Source organism: Halichoerus grypus, chromosome 11 (assembly GCF_964656455.1).
Source record: "Halichoerus grypus chromosome 11, mHalGry1.hap1.1, whole genome shotgun sequence".
Lineage (NCBI taxonomy): Eukaryota > Metazoa > Chordata > Mammalia > Carnivora > Phocidae > Halichoerus > Halichoerus grypus.
Genome location: NC_135722.1, coordinates 87734662 through 87754280, shown reverse-complemented (window position 1 = coordinate 87754280; position 19619 = coordinate 87734662). Strand labels below are relative to the sequence as shown.

General features: G+C 37.7%; 1 protein-coding gene across 7 annotated transcripts in view; it reads right to left on the bottom strand.

Moving 5' to 3' along the window:
• The window catches only part of ARHGAP32 (Rho GTPase activating protein 32), a 311464-nt gene that overhangs the window by 8641 nt on the left and 283204 nt on the right, over positions 1–19619 (bottom strand). For all 7 annotated transcript variants that reach the window (XM_078058771.1, XM_078058770.1, XM_078058768.1 and 4 more), the window contains 6 exons: positions 16168–16275; positions 13013–13158; positions 12206–12401; positions 4810–4955; positions 3086–3157; positions 342–1220 (listed from right to left, as the gene is read on the bottom strand). In XM_078058771.1, coding sequence (XP_077914897.1) covers positions 342–1220; positions 3086–3157; positions 4810–4955; positions 12206–12401; positions 13013–13158; positions 16168–16275 — 1547 coding nt within the window. The remainder of the gene's footprint in view (positions 1–341; positions 1221–3085; positions 3158–4809; positions 4956–12205; positions 12402–13012; positions 13159–16167; positions 16276–19619) is intronic.

Genomic DNA, 19619 nt, shown 5'->3' with positions numbered 1-19619 from the left:
TGTAGGCTGGCTGGTTAACTTGTAAGGTTATAATATAGGTACTTTTATTAGAAAACAGAATCAAGAGCTACGAAGCTGTGCAAAAATTATCCAGGAATTCTGACTGTCCAAAGACAAAAGGGGACTTTATGAAGGTCTGAAGCAGGACCACTGGCCCTTTGGGGGATTTTTGTTTGACTGATTTTAATTTAGGGCTTTGAGCCATCAGCACACCCAGAAAAACATTCTCTTTGATTAAAGGCTAGCTGTGGAGCAAATTTCTCTCTTAAAAGGCACAGATGGCACACAGGACTGAAGATCCCTCTTAGCTTAAGGAAAGAATGGAGGAAAACAAATGGTACCTGTCTGAGTCTGTCCAGAAGGTACAGCCTTACTCTGACTGCTCGCGACGACCTGCTCCTCTTTCCCTGGAGACTCTACTTCTGCAGCAGCCCCTTGGTCTAGGGGCTGGACTTCAGACTCACATCCTCCTTGGGCCTCTCTCTCACTTGTTTTCATCTTTCCTACCTGGGTGGGGGATCTATTTATGACATCACTGTCTTCAACACTTTTGCTCCAGGTTGGAGAAGATGCATTCGGAGCTGCTGTATTTGACACAGTCCCGATGACTTCTGACACCCGAGTGGGAAGAGTCACTGAAATTGGCTCAGATATGTTCATAGAAGGTGATTTGCTTAATTTCCGTCCAATCTTTGGAGAGAAAGCATAGACGACCTTTTCAGTGAATGAGGATGGCTTGGATGATTTCTCTTCGGTTGGGCTCAAGTCCAGGGTAAAGAATGGACTCAGTTTCTCCTGAAGAGGAGAGACGGCTTCAGAACTTGCAGTGCTTCCTGGTGTCTGAGACTGGCTACCACCTGCTTCTGTATCCTTTTTGTTGGAGCTTGATTTCTCCTGGGAGTATCCTAATGAATCTAGAAAGGAAGCCCCGCTCTCCAGACATTCTGATTCAGCCTTAGGGGGGCTGCACTGAAATGACATTGGGTCGAAATCCAGGCTGGCGACGCCAATGTCCGGTGGGCTCAAGTCAACATCCTCAGCTGCGTGAGGAGACATAAGAGCTGGAATATGCAGCAGCCCTACTTCCTCCTCACTCTCATTGTCATGGGGCAGATTATCATAGGAATTACAGCGGTTCCCCAGCATTTCTCCGTTAAAAGAGGCACTCAGTGCGTCACTGCTAGATCTGGGTCTTCTGGGTCGGAACAGCTTGGAGTCACCTGGCAAAAACGGATAACAACATCAAAGTATGAATGCCTAGGATACATGATACACAATACCATGAAAAGTCACCTACTTAGTACAGTAGTAATGCACAACTATAGGGTAAGGAAATGTTCCTTCTCATTTTCTTTCCAGAAATTGTCTCCTGGGGCAAATGGCTGGAACTCCTGAACCAAATGCTAAATAACAAAAACATCTGATGTCATGAGGGGGAGAATGCAGCCTTTCATGGTTTCAACAGGAAAAAAGACTCAGAACTCTTAGATTCTATTACTAGTCCAGCATTGACTCTTGTTGTGACTTTGGGCAAGATTTCTTTCTTTCTGTCTTACTTTATGACTGATCTCACACAAGATTTCTAAGATAGAATTAACCACTTTAAATAGTACTTTGGATATAGCACAGCAAAAGGGTTTGTTTTTGGTTTTTTGGTGGGGAAAAATCCTCCTAATACCCACATTTCTAAAAAGCAAACATCAACTAAAAATCTCTACAATCCCATAAAGTATTTATACAATACTTAGTACAGGATTCTTTTTCAATACTTAGAACAAAATTCTTTTTTTTTCTTTACTAAGGACAGGCTTTAAGTCTCTCAGGCAGAGTCCTTCAAGAGTAAACCGTTATACAATTTTATGATATTGCTACACATCCAACTGGTAACAGAAGTCTTCGAGCTCAGCATTCTATTGCAAAGATTAGAATCGCCGAAATTGCCTTAACATAAATATTTGCAGTCATGCAACACTAAGGTGTTGACCACTTATATGATTAATCTATATTAAAACATTATTTTTTGCTTAATACTGGCATCTACCCAGCCCCCTTCATTGTATCTGTGAACCATTCTCTTAACCGCAGTGAAATGGAAAACCTTGGAAAACCCTCAAGACGTCAGACACCCAACTAAAGGGATGTGTGAGGATTTCTTGAAATAAGCAGAGCTATCGGCTGATGAGGATCTGGCAGTTGGAAGAGTTAATAAATGAAGATAAGAAAGTTGACCAGGACGATGACACTCTAGGATATCTCAAAAAAAATGATCCCAATATCAACAGATTAAGAAAAGCCCATGGGAAATCAATGTAGATCCTCGTTATTTTTGTAGAAAGGGCCTTTTTTTTTTTTACAATCCTGCTGCATAAGCCAACCATAAAGTGAAGGATGTTCTATTTGCTATTATGACATGGTTTTGTCAAAAAAGTTAGATCTCCTTCCAATTGAGGTAATCCTTTGTTCATTCTAAACATTAGTACATAATTGCAACCATAACCCAACTTTAGCTAAGTAGGGGCCAAAAAACTTATTTTCAAAATTTTTAGTTTTGTCAAGTAAATCAAACTTTTTTGTATTCTTTACTAAAATTTTGGTCCCCATTTTAAGAGGATTCACTTCTAAATTTTCTTCTCCTTGTATGGAGGATCATATCTTCAGATAATGGGGATTGCCTATAATCAATCTGATCTATGAAATTTAATGTCAGGTTAAGCCATCTACAAGACAAAATACTGATTTGAATATCAAAACTGCTTAATTTTATACTTTGTAAAATTGTGCTTTCATGAAATCTAAAGAAAGAAATACTAATAACATCATTTTCCACTGGGCATTAGTAACTATAAATGGTTAACTTAAAACATTTTACCTATTTTTATGTACACTGAATAGCAATCATGTCAACAGTGAAGAAATTAGATTGGTACCATATGAAGACATCCATGAATAATACCAAATAGATATGAGTATTGTTTGCAAATGATAGTCTGTAGCCTATTTAGTAATATATATTTACCAAATATACTCAATTGTTGTGTTCTTTTATGAAATATAGAATAAAACAACTGGATGGTTTTAGTCTTACCATCGACTGCATGGAGAGATGTAAGAGATTCTTCGCTTTTAGCTGAACGGAGGGTTCCTTCTGCCCTGCCACCTGAAGAATCAAAACCAAATAGTGTGAAGTTTTATCCACTGCTACATATGTAGAGAAAAGGAACAGTGATTTTCTCCACACATATTTAAACTTCCAAGGGTGATTAACTGTATATTTTGACAATCATATTCAATTTAAGCAGTATATTATTAAGCTGTATTGTTTTCACATGGTTTCCTACGTGAAAAATCTCTTACCTAAAGGATTATCAACTTGAGAATAGAGATGAATTTTAAAACACCTTCTTTTTTTATTTCCTAAAGATCAGCATGATGGCTTACGATGATATCATACTAGGTTTTTCTTTTTTTCTCATCGTTCACAATCATTTGGTGACCCAGCTTTGTAGATTCTGCTTCCTAAAGATCTCTCACATCTATTTCCCACTTCTACTGCCACTGCTTATCCCAGACACTCACTCTTTCTTGGTTGTCCACCTCTAACTATCTCCTAATTACTGTCCAGTCTACAGGCTTATCTCTTCCCATATATTCCCTTACAGCTGCTGCTGTAAGTCATGTTTCTAAACCCTAAACGTAACCATGTTACATATTAAAGCCATAGGATAACCCCCAAAGGAACACAGGACAAAACCAAAACTCTCTGGCAAGCACATGAAGCCCCTGATGACCTAAACCTCTTTTTGAACCATCATATACCCAGCCAAGTTCCCTGCCTCACACATGAGCACACACTTTGCTCCCATTTCTGAAACGCCCTTCTCAGTCCCTTGGTGATCACATGAATCCCTACTTATCTTTCAAAACCCAAGTCAAAGGGTAGATTTCTGACCACTAACCCTCTTCCTCATAGGACCTGACAAGTCCTACCATAAATGCCTCACACAAATATCTATTTCAATTGGTGTGATTCTGCATGAAATTTATTTTCTTACACATACACTTTCCCAAGTAAGTTTCTGAAGGCAGGGGCAGTATCTTAATTTTCTTTCTATTTGAGAGGTTGCTATCAAAATATTTAGCACATGCTTAGTACATGACTGCAAATCGAATGATGAATTAAATGAACTGAACATTATATTTCTAACATTCAAGCACTACTATCCTTCCTAGATTCAGAAGCTGTTGATATCAGTAGACCATGGTTTTAAAACTATTTTTAAGAGTAGTATTTGCAACAACAGTAATAGATTTATTTGATCCAATAAGATACTCTCATCAATGAGTCATCCCATAAAAAGATAGATTCCTTGGTTATAAGAGTTATAAACTTAAAAGGCATGTTAAAACATGGTTTTGTCACATTTTAAATCTGTAAAAATACAGATTAATAAATTTAAACACCATAGCAATTATTCTTTTTATTAACAACAATACACAAACTATGTTATGAATTTCACCCACATTCACACTCTATACAATGTGCAGTTTCCACAAGAAACTGGGTACTTCCACGTATTCCCTGCATATTTATGTCTGCGTTTGGAGATGAAGAATTGGTAGAAGAAGACAATTCACGTGTAGCACCACGGCTGTGGACACACTGTGTTGAAGCACACAGTGCACGCCATCACGATACACTGAGCACCTGTACGCGGAGAGGCGCAAGCCGGCGGGGCGGGATGACGGGTGTGGGCCGGCCGCACCAGCTGCTTTCCTGGCGGCAAAGCACAGGACAGCGGGAGCACCAACCTTTCAGAGACAGGGCTTTCATCTCGGAAGGCTCACTCTCGTTCCGCTGCAACTTCCGCTTGGAAACGGACGATGATTTCCCCAAGTTGAAAAAGGAACGCCAGCTGCCCACGGGAGATTTTTTCATTTTATTTTGAGGCCTCCTCCTACGAGAGAGAAAGTAATCTGTATTAAGATATCCAAGAGGCTGTCTTCATTTCTAGGAAATGAACGAATGATGGAAAGAACCAAACAGCCTAGAGAGGGCACAGCTGAAATAGTACCTGTGTTTACACACATCCACCGTATATGCCACATATGTAGCAAACACCCACTATATGTGCATATATGTAGCAAACACCCACTATATGTGCATGCATGTAGCACACACATCCACTGTATATGTGCATACATGTAGCAAACACCCACTATATGTGCATACATGTAGCACACACACCCACTGTATATGTCATATATGTAGCACGCACATCCACTATATATGCCACACGTGTAGCAAACACCCACTATATGTGCATATATGTAGCACGCACATCCACTGTATATGTCATATATGTAGCACGCACATCCACTGTATATGTCATATATGCAGCATGCACATCCACTGTATATGCCACATGTGTAACAAACACCCACTATATGTGCATATATGTAGCACACACATCCACTGTATATGTCATATATGTAGCACGCACATCCATTGTATGTCATATATGTAGCATGCACATCCACTGTATATGCCACACGTGTAGCACACACATCCACTATATATGTGCATACATGTAGCACACACATCCACTGTATATGTCATATATGTAGCATGCACATCCACTGTATATGCCACACGTGTAGCAAACACCCACTATATGTGCATATATGTAGCACACACATCCACGGTATATGTGCATACATGTAGCACACACATCCACTGTATATGTCATATATGTAGCATGCACATCCACTATATATGTGCATACATGTAGCACTATCCTTTCTAGATTCAGGAAGCACTATCCTTCCTAGATTCACGTGTAGCAAACACCCACTATATGTGCATATATGTAGCACACACATCCACTGTATATGTCATATATGTAGCATGCACATCCACTATATATGCCACACGTGTAGCAAACACCCACTATATGTGCATATATGCAGCACACACATCCACTGTATATGTCATATATGTAGCACACACATCCACTGTATATGTCATATATGTAGCATGTACATCCACTGTATATGTCATATATGTAGTACACGTGTGTGTGTATACAGCACAGTCTACAGAGCACAGCTAAACTGTACAGCTAAAGCATGACATGGTAATAAAATGTATAGATTTGAATATTAATAACTAGTCACAAAGATAATTTTTATACAGATTTTTATATTTAGATCTAATCTCACAGTCAGCGAAATAAGTAAGAATAAGAAATATTTGGAAGTAGAAATTATTAAAACTCCAAAATAAGAGTTAAAGAAAACAGTTGTGTGTGAGTAAACAGAATTAAACCAAAAAGGAAGAAAAGTATTACAAATAATAGCTAATATAAATTGAATGCCAGGCACTGTGCTGTCTTATGTAGTAGCTCATTTAAAATAAAAATAACTGTACAAGGTAGGTACTATTATTCTCATTTTATAACTGAGGAAATTATGACAGTAAGTTTAAGTAACTTCCTTAATGTTATAAAACTAGTAAATGATGGAGTCAGGGTTGGAACCCAGTTATATCCATATCCAAATATCTACTCTCTTGACTGCTCCTGTATAAAGACATTTTTGAAGAAATCATGGAAATGCTGGGAGGCATCATTTTTCTTGCCCTCCTTCAGCCTAGCTGGCCCAACACTGGCAGGAGCCAGTTCTGACACTATCCATCTACCTTGCTAGCACCATTTGCCCCACGCCAGGGTTCCCTTCAGACCAGCCCCACTCAACCCACCTATCCCTATAAGCGCCCCTCAAAAGTGGCTCCTGCCACACCTAGCAGGCAGCCTTGGTGAGGATGGAGCCGGTTCAAGGCAACTCCTGCCCCAGAGAGGGAGAGCTGGCCCCGCCCACCAGCACTCCTGCAGCAGCTACAGCCAGGCCTCTCAGACCACTGCACTGAAGTCCAGCTGTGCCCACCAGTGTGCCCATAGTGCTCATGGCTGGTCACTGCAGGCAGCCGGACTGAGAGCCATACCCACCCAACCCCACACCCACAGCAGTCCCAGCCCAGTTACAACAGGAGAGCACACACAGCCCACATAGGGAACACCCCAGGAGCACCTGGTTCCGGTGACCAGGAGGGACTGCGCTACTGGGCCCCACAAACCTTCTTCTGAAAAAGCCACCACTTTAAGACCAGGAGACATAGCTGACTATCTAACACACAGAAAGAAAAATGAGGAGACGGAGGAATATGTTCCAAATGAGATAACAGGACAAAGCCTCAGAAAAAGAACTAAACAAAACAGAGATAAGCAATTTGCCTGATGAGCAATTTGCCTGTTCAAAGTAATGGTCAAAGATGCTCACTGGACTTCGAAAGAGAATGGATGGACTCAATGAGAACTTCAACAAAGAGATAAAAAATTTTCAAAAGAACCAACAGAGCTGAAAAACAGAATAACTGAAATGAAGAATAACTGAAATGAAAAATATACTAGAGGGAATCAACAGCAGATCAGAGGATGCAGAAGAATGGATCAGCAATTTGGAAGGCAGGGGAGTAGAAAGCACCCAAGCTGAAAAGAAAAAAGAAAAAAAGAATTTTAAAAAATGATGGTAGGTGGTAAAGGGACCTCTGGGAAACATTGAGGGTACTAACATTTGCATTATGGGAGTCCCAAAAGGAGAAAAGTGGGCAGGGGCAGAAAACTTAATTTTAAGAAATAATAGCTGAAAACTTCACTAACCCAGGGAATAAAAGAGATATTGAGGTGGTCTGGGAAGCATATAAAGCCCCCTAAAAGATGAACCCAAGGCGGTCCACCCCAAGACACATAATAATTAAAACTTGAAAAATTAAAAATAAGGAGAGAATCTTAAAAGCAGCAAGAAAAAAACAAATAGATACATACCAGGGAAACCCCATAAGGCTATCAGCATTATTTTTAGCAAATACTTTTCAGGCCAGAAAGAAGTGAAATGATATATTCAAAGTGCTGAAAGGAAAAAATCTACAGAAAATATTCTACCTGGCAAGGCTATCATTCAGAACTGAAGGAGAGATAGAGTTTCCCAGACAAACAAAAGTTATAAGAGTTCATCACTAAACCGGCCGCACAAGAAATGATAAAGGGACTTTTTTGAGTAGAAAAGGCCATAACTAGAAAAGAAATTATTAAAGGAAAAAATATCACGGGTAAAAGCAAACATAAAGATAGTAGATCAATCATTTATAAAGCTAGTATGGGGCACCTGGGTGGCTCAGTCAGTTAAGTGTCTACCTCTGGCTCAGGTCATGATCCCAGGGTCCTGGGATCGAGTCCCACATCAGGCTCCCTGCTCGGCGGGGAGCCTGCTTCTCCCTCTCCCTCTGCCTGCCCCTCCCCCTGCTCGTGCGCTCTCTCTCTCTCTCTCTCTCTCTCTCATGCTCTCAAATAAATAAATAAAATCTTAAAAAAAATTAAGCTAGTATGAAAGTTAAAAAAGTAGTAAAATCAACTACATCTAAAAAATCAGTTAAAGGACTCACAAATAAAAAGATGTAAAATATGTCATATACATATAATGGAGAGGAGGGAGTAAAAACACAGTGCTTTTAGAATGCGTTTGAATTTAAGTGACCATCAACTCAATATAAACTTCTATATACATAGGATATTATATATGAACCTCATAGTGACTACAAACCAAAATCCTGTAATAGATACACACAGAAAAAAGAGAAAAGAATCCAAGCATAACACTAAAGAAAGTCACTAAATCACAAGAGAAAAGAGCAAAAGAAGAAACAGAACTACAAAAATAACCAGAAAACAATTAACAAAATGGCAATAAGTCCATATCTACCAATAACTGCTTTAAATGTAAATAGACTAAATGCTCCAATCAAAAGACATAGGGTGATTGGATAAAACAACAAGACCTACAAGACAGTCACTTCACATGTAAGACACATACAGACTGAAAGTGAAAAAATGGAAAAAGATATCCCATGCAAATGGAAGCCAAAAAAAAAGTTGGGGTAGCAACACCTACATCAGACAAAACAGACTTTAAAACAAGGCTGTAACAAGAGACAAAGAGGGCATTACATAATAAAAAGGAATCAATCCAACTGGATGCTGTATCAATTGTAAATAGCTGTGCAACCAAAATAGGAACACCTATAAGCAAATATTTACAAACATAAAGGGAGAAATTGACAGTAATACATTAGTAAGGGACTTCTAACACTCCACTTACATTAATGAATAGATCTGTGATCAAAAAATCAAGAAATACCTAATACCTATCCTTCTCAAACTATTCCGAAAAAATAAATAAGGAAGGACTGTTTCCAAATCTATTCTATGAGGCCAGCATTACCTTGATACTAAAACCAAAGACATTACAAAACAAAGAAAATTATAGACCAATGGATTCCTGATGACCATGGAAGCAAAACCCTCAATAAAATATTAGCAAATTGAGTTCAACAACACATTAAAAGGATCATTCACCAACATCAAGTGAGATTTATTTCAGGGATGGGAGGGAGGATGTTTCAGTATCACAAATCAATCAACATGGTACACCACATTAACAAAATGAAGAATAAAAATCATAGGAACATCTCAACAGATGAGAAAAAGCATTTGACAAAATTCAACATCCGTTCGCAACAAAAACTCTCAAGGAAGTGGGTTGAGAGGGAACATACCTCATCATAATAAAGGCCATATATGGCAAACCCACAGATAACACCATATTCAATGGTGAAAGGCTAAAAACTTGTCCTCTAAGATCAGGAACAAGACAAGGATGCATTCTTGCCACCTTCATTCAACATAGTACTGGAAGTGCTAGCTACAGCAATCAGACAAAAAAAAAGAAATAATAGGCATCCACACTGGCAAGGAGGAAGTAAAACTGTCACTATTTGTAGATGACATGATACTATATATAGAAAATCCTAGATTCTACCAAAAAACCAGTAAAACGAATGAATGAATTCAGTAAGTTGCAGATACAAAATTAATATACAAAAATATTTTGCATTTTTTACACTACTAACAAAACTGGCAGAAAAAGAAATTAAGAAAACAATTCAATTTACAATTGCATCAAAAAGAATAAAAATACCTAGGATTAAATTTACCAAGGATGTGAAACACCTGTTCTCTGGAAATTTTAAGACATTAGTGAAAGAAATTAAAGATGACACAAATAAAGGGAAAGATACACCATGTTTATGATTGGAAGAATTAATACTGTTAAAATGTCCACACTACCTAAAGCAATCTACAGATTCAATGCAATCCCTATCACAATATGAATAGTATTTTTCATAGAACTAGAAAAAAAAATCCTAAACTTTTTAAGGAACCACAAAAGAACCTGAACAGCCACAGCAATCTTGAGGAAGAACAAAGCTGGAGGTATCACACTCCCAGATGTCGAACTACACTGTAGATGAAACTGTATGGGACTGGCACCAAAAGTGTTTGACGGAACAGAAGACAGCCCAGAAATAAACTTATGCTTACATGGTCAACTCATCTATGACAAAGGTGGCAAGAATATGCAACGGGGAAAAGACAGTTTTTTCAATAAATGTGTTGGGAAAACTGGACAGCCACATGTAAAAGACTGAAACTAGACCACTTTCTTATACGATACATGAAATAAACTCAGAATATGTAAGGCCTGAAACCACAAAACTCCTAAAAGAAAATATATGCAGTAATCTCTCAGACATAGGCCTTGGCAATATTTTTCTGAATCTGTTTCCTCAGGCAAGGGCATGAAAATCAAAAAGCAAAAATAAGCAATGGAGACTATATCAAATTAAAAAACTTGCACAGCGAAGCAAGTCATCTACGAGACAAAAGACAACCTACTGAATGGGAGAAGATACTTGCAAATGACATATCCACTAAGGGATTAGTATCCAAAATATATAAAGACTCATACAACTCAATACCAAAAAGATAATCTGATTGAGGCAGAGGACCTGAACAAACACTTTTCCAAAAAAGACATACAGATGGCCAAAAGACACATGAAAAGATGGTCAACAATCACTCATCATCAGGGAAATGCAAATCAGAACCACAATGAGATACCACCTCACACCAGAGTGGCTAAAATGAAAAAGAGAAGAAATAACAAGTGTTGGCAAGGCAGTGGAGAAAAGGGAACGCTCGTGCACTGCTGGTGGGAATGTAAATTGGTACGGCCACTAGGGAAAACAGTGTGGAGGCTCCTCAAAAAATTAAAAATAGAGCTACCACATGATCCAGTAGTTCCACTCCTGGGTATTACCCAAAAGGCAAAAACATTAATTTGAAAAGTATATGCACCCTTATGTTTACTGCAGCATTATTTATACTAGCCAAGATATGGAAGCAACCTAAGTGTCCATCAAGAGATGAATGCGTAAAGAGGACGTGGTCCACACACACACACACACACACACACACACACACACACACCCACACCCACACACACACACCCCACACACACACACACACACACACACACCCACACACCCACACACACACCCCCACACACACACACAGTGGGACAGTACACATTCATCTCTTGATGCTGGCTGGGAGACAGCACCATGAGAAGTACTGGTCTGTTCTAAACTTAATATGGAGCCAATGTCAAACAAGTCATTATTCATTCTTTATTTCCTGGGTAAGCTATTCCAACCCAGTTTCTTTTCTTTCTTTTTTAGATTTTTTTTTATTTGAATGAGAGAGAGAGAGAGTGAGAGAGAAAGAGAGAAAATATGAGCAGGGGAGGGGCAGAGGGACAAGCTGACTCCCTGCTGAGTGTGGAGCCCAACATAGGACTTGATCCCAAGACCCCAAGATCATGACTTGAGCTAAAGTCAGATGCTTAACCAACTGGGCCACCCAGATGCCCCCAGTTTATTTCTAAATAAATTTCTAGACAACATATCTCAGAGAGAAAATCACTTATTTTCTATATAGTGGAAGTGTCTATTTTTCCCAAAAATCTGCCTTCTATAATTAACCTTAATCTTCTTTAAAATGACATGATGTTGCAATGCTTTTCAAAAATCATTTGTATCATTCCCTATGAGAGATCATCTATAATCAAATGAATGGGTTTTTCTGGGACTAGCCCAAAACCAATATAATACTATTAGAATACAACAGTAAAAAAAGAAAAGAACACTTGACCATGAAAATCGTATCAGTGAAGAGGATTTAATGAATTTTACCTTTCAAGTGGGAACTCAATTATGGTATGAAACTTTCCCTGAAGTGCAGCAGGTCCTTCTCCTACTTCGATGTATTTATTTTCAGTCACAATTGGAGAGGTGACCTGAGCTTGCGTTCGTGCCTGGGCTTCCTCCAATGTCAGCAGCTTGGTGGACGGAGAGGAAACCAGCAGGGACTTGGGTCTTGATAGAGAAGCTTTGGAAAGAAAGAAAAGTGATGAAAAGAGTCAAGATTTTTGGCATAGGTAAAAAATATAAATCTGTGTCAGTGTGTGTACATCAATCTCCATCTATCTACCTATCTGTGCTGTTTTACATTTTCTTCATTAAGTCTTTCAAATGGCAAAACAATAGGGCTTTACACTGAATGAGGAAAAGAAGGTGACATACCAGGTTGTTAATAATGACATATATATATATACATATATTTTAATTCCTTAAGTAACTTAACTATTCTCCTTTCTTAAAAGATACCAAGCAAGGCCTGGTATCATTCAGATACCTTAGATTTGGAAAAAAATTTTTCTTTCACTGTTCCATAATATAAGTTTATATGCATCAATAATATGTGACATGATATATTTTTTAATGTGTCATAAACTTAGATCATAATAGGTCTAATGTAGTATTCACTAAATACTATACACACACAAAATGACTGTTAAACCATGCATTTTGAGAAGTAGACATAAATTACCTGCTTTCTACCAAAGACAGATTTATTCAACTGAGATAGTAAGAAATGCAGTTTTCCATGCCTTTAGACGTTTACACATGTTCCTTGTAAACAAAATCTGTTAGCCATACCTGCCCCATCCTGAATGACGGCACTGATTTTCCCGCTGAAGAGGACATCTACATGATTCAGGATGAATTCAACCACCACAGACTGAATCCTCACTTCCATGAAAGCTGCCGTTCCACTGAAGCAGGCAGATTCTATCTGTTTGGATCTGTGGGATAACCAACAACACCGTCAGAGAATCCCAAGACAGCAGCCTTAAAGGGCATTATTTTTTTTAAATGTGTAAACCACAAACAGACCAGAGGAAGAAAGCATACTTTAATGCTTTGGCTAAGCCCCACTTGCCTCTTTTAGGGAGATGCTCATAAAAACAGCAGATGAGCTTTACTTTTAAAAACTGTCCTCACCAACAGTACATTAAAAGGATTATTCACCACGACCAAGTGGGATTTACCCCTGGGCTGCAAGGTCGGTTCAACATCTGCAAATCAATCAATGTGATACAATACATTAATAAAAGAAGGGACAAGAACCATATGATCCTCTCAATAGAAGCAGAAAAAGCATTTGACAAAGTACAGCATCCTTTTTTGATCAAAACTCTTCAGAGTATAGGCATAGAGGGTACATACCTCAATATCATAAAAGCTATCTATGAAAAACCTACAGCAAATATCATTCTCAATGGGGAAAAACTGAGAGCTTTCCCCCTAAAGTCAGGAACGCGGCAGGGATGTCCACTCTCACCACTGCTATTCAACATAGTATTGGAAGTCCTAGCCACAGCAATCAGACAACAAAAAGAAATCAAAGGGATCCGAATCGGCAAAGAAGTCAAACTCTCACTCTTCGCAGATGATATGATACTTTATGTGGAAAACCCAAAAGACTCCACCCCAAAACTGCTAGAACTCATACAGGAATTCAGTCAAGTGGCAGGATATAAAATCAATGCACAGAAATCAGTGGCATTCCTATACACCAACAACAAGACAGAAGAAAGAGAAATGAAGGAGTCGATCCCATTTACAATTGCACCCAAAACCATATGATACCTAGGAATAAATCTAACCAAAGAGGCAAAGAATCTGTACTCAGAAAACTATAAAATACTCATGAAAGAAACTGAGGAAGACACAAAGAAATGGAAAACGTTCCATGCTCATGGATTGAAAGAACAAATATTGTGAAGATGTCAATGCTACCTAGAGCAATCTACATATTCAATGCAATCCCCACAAAAATACCATCAATTTTTTTCAAAGAAATGGAACAAATAATCCTAAAATTTGTATGGAACCAGAAAAGACCCCAAATAGCCAGAGGAATGTTGAAAAAGAAAAGCAAAGCTGCGGCATCACAATTCTGGACTTCAAGCTCTATTACAAAGCTGTAATCATCAAGACAGTGTGGTATTGGCGCAAAAACAGACACATAGATCAGTGGAACAGAACAGAGAGCCCAGAAATGGACCCTCAACTCTATGGTCAACTAATCTTCGACAAAGCAGGAAAGAATGTCCAATGGAAAAAAGACAGTCTCTTCAACAAATGGTGTTGGGAAAATTGGACAGCCACATGCAGAAGAATGAAACTGGACCATTTCCTTACACCACACACAAAAATAGACTCAAAATCGTTGAAAGACTTAAATGTGAGACAGGAGTCCATCAAAATCCTAAAGGAGAGGGCAGCAACCTCTTTGACCTCAGCCACAGCAACTTCTTCCTAGAAACATCACCAAAGGCAAGGGAAGCAAGGGCAAAAATGAACTATTGGGACCTCATCAAGATAAGAAACTTTTGCACAGCAAAAGAAACAGTCAACAAAACCAAAAGACAACTGACAGAATGGGAGAAGATATTTGCAAATGACATATCAGATAAAGGGCTAGTATCCAAAATCTATAAAGAACTTCTTAAACTCAACACCCAAAGAACAAATGATCCAATCAAGAAATGGGCAGAAGACATGAACAGACATTTTTCCAAAGAAGACATCCAAATGGCCAACAGACACATGAAAAAGTGCTCAACATCGCTCGGCATCAGGGAAATCCAAATCAAAACCTCAATGAGATACCACCTCACACCAGTCAGAATGGCTAAAATTAACAAGTCAGGAAATGACAGATGTTGGCAGGGATGCAGAGAAAGGGGAACCCTCCTACACTGTTGGTGGGAATGCAAGCTGGTGCAGCCACTCTGCAAAACAGTATGGAGGTTCCCCAAAAAGTTGAGAATAGAGCTACCCTACAACCCAGCAATTGCACTACTGGGTATTTACCCCAAAGATACAAATGGAGGGATCCGAAGGGGTACATGCACCCCGATGTTTATAGCAGCAATGTCCACAATAGCCAAACTGTGGAAAGAGCCAAGATGTCCATCGACAGATGAATGGATAAAGAAGATGTATATATATATACAATGGAATATTATGCAGCCATCAAAAGGAATGAAATCTTGCCATTTGCAATGACGTGGATGGAACTGGAGGGTATGATGCTAAGCGAAATAAGTCAATCAGAGAAAGACAGGTATGAGGAATACAGTTTGTACTCTGCTGTGATGTTATGCACACCTCACTGATATGAGGAATTCTTAATCTCAGGAAACAAACTGAGGGTTGCTAGAGTGGTCGGGGGTGGGAGGGATGGGGTGGCTGGGTGATAGACATTGGGGAGGGTATGTGCTATGGTGAGCGCTGTGAATTGTGTAAGACTATTGAATCACAGACCTGTACCTCTGAAACAAATAATACATTATATGTTAAAAAAAAAAAGAAGAAGATAGCAGGAAGGGAAAAATGAAGGGGGGGAAATCAGAGGGGGAGATGAACCATGAGAGACTACGGACTCTGAGAAACAAACTGAGGGTTCTAGAGGGGAGGGGGTGGGGGGATGGGTTAGCCTGGTGATGGGTATTAAAGAGGGCACATACTGCATGGAGCACTGGGTGTTATACGCAAACAATGAATCATGGAACACTACATCAAAAACTAATGATGTAATGTATGGTGATTAACATAACATAATAATAAAAAAAACTAATGATGTAATGTATGGTGATTAACATAACATAATAAAATAAAATAAAAATAAATAACATTAAAAAAATAATAAAAAAAATAAAACTGTCCTCAAGGAACACTGATGAATTAGACTCTGATATAAGATGACTGGTTCTACTTAAGGTCATAAGTCAAATGCAACTTACCTTAGCAGGTTTGGAGCCCAAACAATTGCGAGGTTTTTTGCATGCATATTTGTGATGGAACAATAGTCAGCTAGAAGAGACAAGTGTCTCATCAGGAACTCGAGCGTTCTGGAAAATGCAATATAACATATTAATGAAAAGAAACAGTATGTAGCAGAATACAGCATAAAGACCTTCTAATTAATTTTTAAGATTTCAGTGGAAAAATAGAAAAGGAAACCATACAAACTCCAACAAAATTTTTTATTGCTTCTTAGGTCTGAATATTATTACCCCAGAAATGTCAGGAGAATATTATGAATTCTACATTCTATATACAGTAATCACATCTATAGAACTCTAAGAAAAAAAGGTCTAAGGTAGATGCCGTAAGAAATTAACATTTCTGACAGGACTTGTTCCAAGAAAATGGCCTTAGTTTTTAAAAATCTTCAGGAATATTTGCTCCTGGCTGTCAGACATCTAGTTTCAAAGACACCAATGAAGTAAATCCTCCATAAAAGCTAGTTTCTAGACAAATGATATCATGAAGTTATGTTATTCTACTTGCAGCAGACACACTAACAGGAGGGGATTTAAACTTTTCTTTTATAAAAGAAAACAGTATTTCACAGGCCTAAAAGGTAAAAAGAAAAATTGCAGTGGGCACCAAGGGGAGAGAATAGTTGAGCAACTATATGTGTATATATATACATATACACACACATACATATATATGGAGAGAGAGAGGGGGTGGATATTAAATAACAGGGCAGAACATTTTTGGAAAAGAAAGCATGATCAGCTTAAATGCAAGTTATAAGAGAGAAACACAAAGAGGTATTACCTAGCAGCTCCTACATCTCTCAAAGTGTCCCTACCTACCTGTATAGAGATTGAAACTATTAAGGACAATGTATAGGAGACAGAAATTTAAGACTGTTATTTGAAACAGTAACGAAAGTAAAATAGTGGTCAGCATATGAGCCTCAAAGACCAAGATGAGCCCAACGTGAATCTGAGAAGAAAATGCAGACAGCAGCTAGAAGCACTGCTCAAGAGGCTTTCTACAGGGATCTCATCGAGTTCCCACAACAGCCCTACCTGCACAGTGCTACCACTCCCCACTTTATGGAGGAGAAAGCCAAGGTGTGCTCAGGTTACTCTCAAATCAAGGGCAGCCTGGCTCCACGGTCTCCCTTTCAACAGCATCTACGGCAGCTGAGTACAAATGGTACATCTTGGTCCCTCCTATACATACTTAAGTAGGAAAGGCAGACAGACAGACAGAAGTGAGGCTGGTCTGGAGACAATGTAAAGTTGGGGAGCTTGAGAAATGTGTTTAGAAAATGTATAAAATTATATTATTTTGAGTGGGGGGTATATGAAGGAAGGGAAATATTTAAGTACCTCAGAAGAAATGCAAATCAAACCACCAAAGATAGCATTTTATTCACATATCTAATTGTAAAAATGTTTTTATATAAAAGCTCGTGGAGAATTTTAGTCAGAGTCCCATGAAATGAGCATTTTCATATTCAGCAGAGTACAAACTGCATAAATCTTCATGGAATACCATTTGGAAACTGCTGTATATTGAGAAAAAATTTTAGTACCTTTTGATTTCTAAGAATTCCACTTTCAGGTTTTCAGCCAAAAAAAAAAAAAAAATCTAGATTCCCAAAAAGATTCATGTAAATGGATGGTCCTCACAGTAATGTTCAAAACTGAGAGAGAAAAAACCCACCACAGAATGCAAACTAGTACAGCCGCTGTGGAAAACAGTATGGAAGTTCCTCAAAAAGTTAAAAATAGAACTACCTTACAGTCCAATAATGAAACTACTATTTACCCAAAAATACAAAAACACTAATTCAAAGGGATACATGCACCCCTATGTTTATTACAGCATTATTTACCATAGCCAAATTACGGAAGCAGCCCAAGTGTCCAACAATGGATGAATGGATAAAGAAGAGCTGGTATATACATACACTGGAATATTATTCATCCATAAAAAGAATGAACTCTTGCCATTTGCAACAATATGGGTGGAGCTAAAGAGTAAAAGCCTAGGTGAAATAAGTCAGAGAAAGACAAATAATATATGATTTCACTCATATGTGGAATTTAAGAAACAAAACAAACAAGCAAATTAGGGAAAAGGTTAAATAACATATAGCCCATTCACATAAGAGAACACTATTAAAAATCATGTTTTTTCAAGAACATTTAAGGAACTAGGAAATGTGAATATTAAAATCTTAAAAAGTCTGGATGGAAAGAGATATATTAAAGGAGATTAACACTCAAATTATGTAGAAGAAGCTAGAATATAAAAACACATATAGCAGGAGATATATCACAAGGAATTATATATAACATAGGGTAGGAGATATGTGTATAGTAAACAGTATATATAAAACATGTGGGCATACACTGTAGGTAATATATTAGGAATACAGAAGATAATATTAGGATATACATATTATATGTGTGTACGTATATATATATACACACACATCAGCAAGCTACAAAGTATATGTTGAACAAAATATATAAAATGTATATGCAATATATATTATTGAACATTTACTATGTGCAAGGTTCTATTCTGAGACTACAGTGATAAATGACAAAATTCATGACCTCAAGGAGCTTGTGTTTTAAAGGGATTATACATAAAGTAGGCAATACTATATATATCCATATAAATATAGATATATATATAGAGATAGAACATATAGTAGGATATACAATATATAATACATAGCAAGTAAAAGTATACAATGTTCAATAGGGAAGATTAAATAGATAAATAGTAAAGAAGCTACATATGCAATTAGTAAGGGAAATAACTGTATACATAATATAGTAGAAAAGTTATATGTATCAATATACATTGTAAGCTTACTGAAAGCCAATGTTTATGAAAGGTTATTTTAATTCATAATGAAGTTAAATGCTATCAATACTTTATTTAAACATGATTAGAAATAGTATTTTCTTGCATCTATAGGAGATACATATGTATGTGAGTATATATGCACACACATTTATACATACACGCTATAGATAAAACAAAAAAGTAAATGCATAGGTATACACAATAATAGCAGGGGTAATTAACTCATAAATAGCACTTATATAACAGGCCTTGTTCTAAGTGCTATTCCTTTAATATTCATAATAATCCTAATAGAAAAGTACCAGTATTCTCTATTTCACAACAATGAAACTGAGCCCAAGAGGCAAAGGAACTTGCCCAAGGTCACAAGGTCATATAGCTAATACAGGCAATTTGGCTCCAAAGTCCCTACATTATAATGCCTATAATACATAGACATTATATATAGTAGGTAACATAAATGTACTACACAACAGGGGATAAATATATAAGAGATATAAATAAAACATGTTGGGAGATTTATTTATATAAAATATAAAATATATAGGAGACATATGTACTTCAC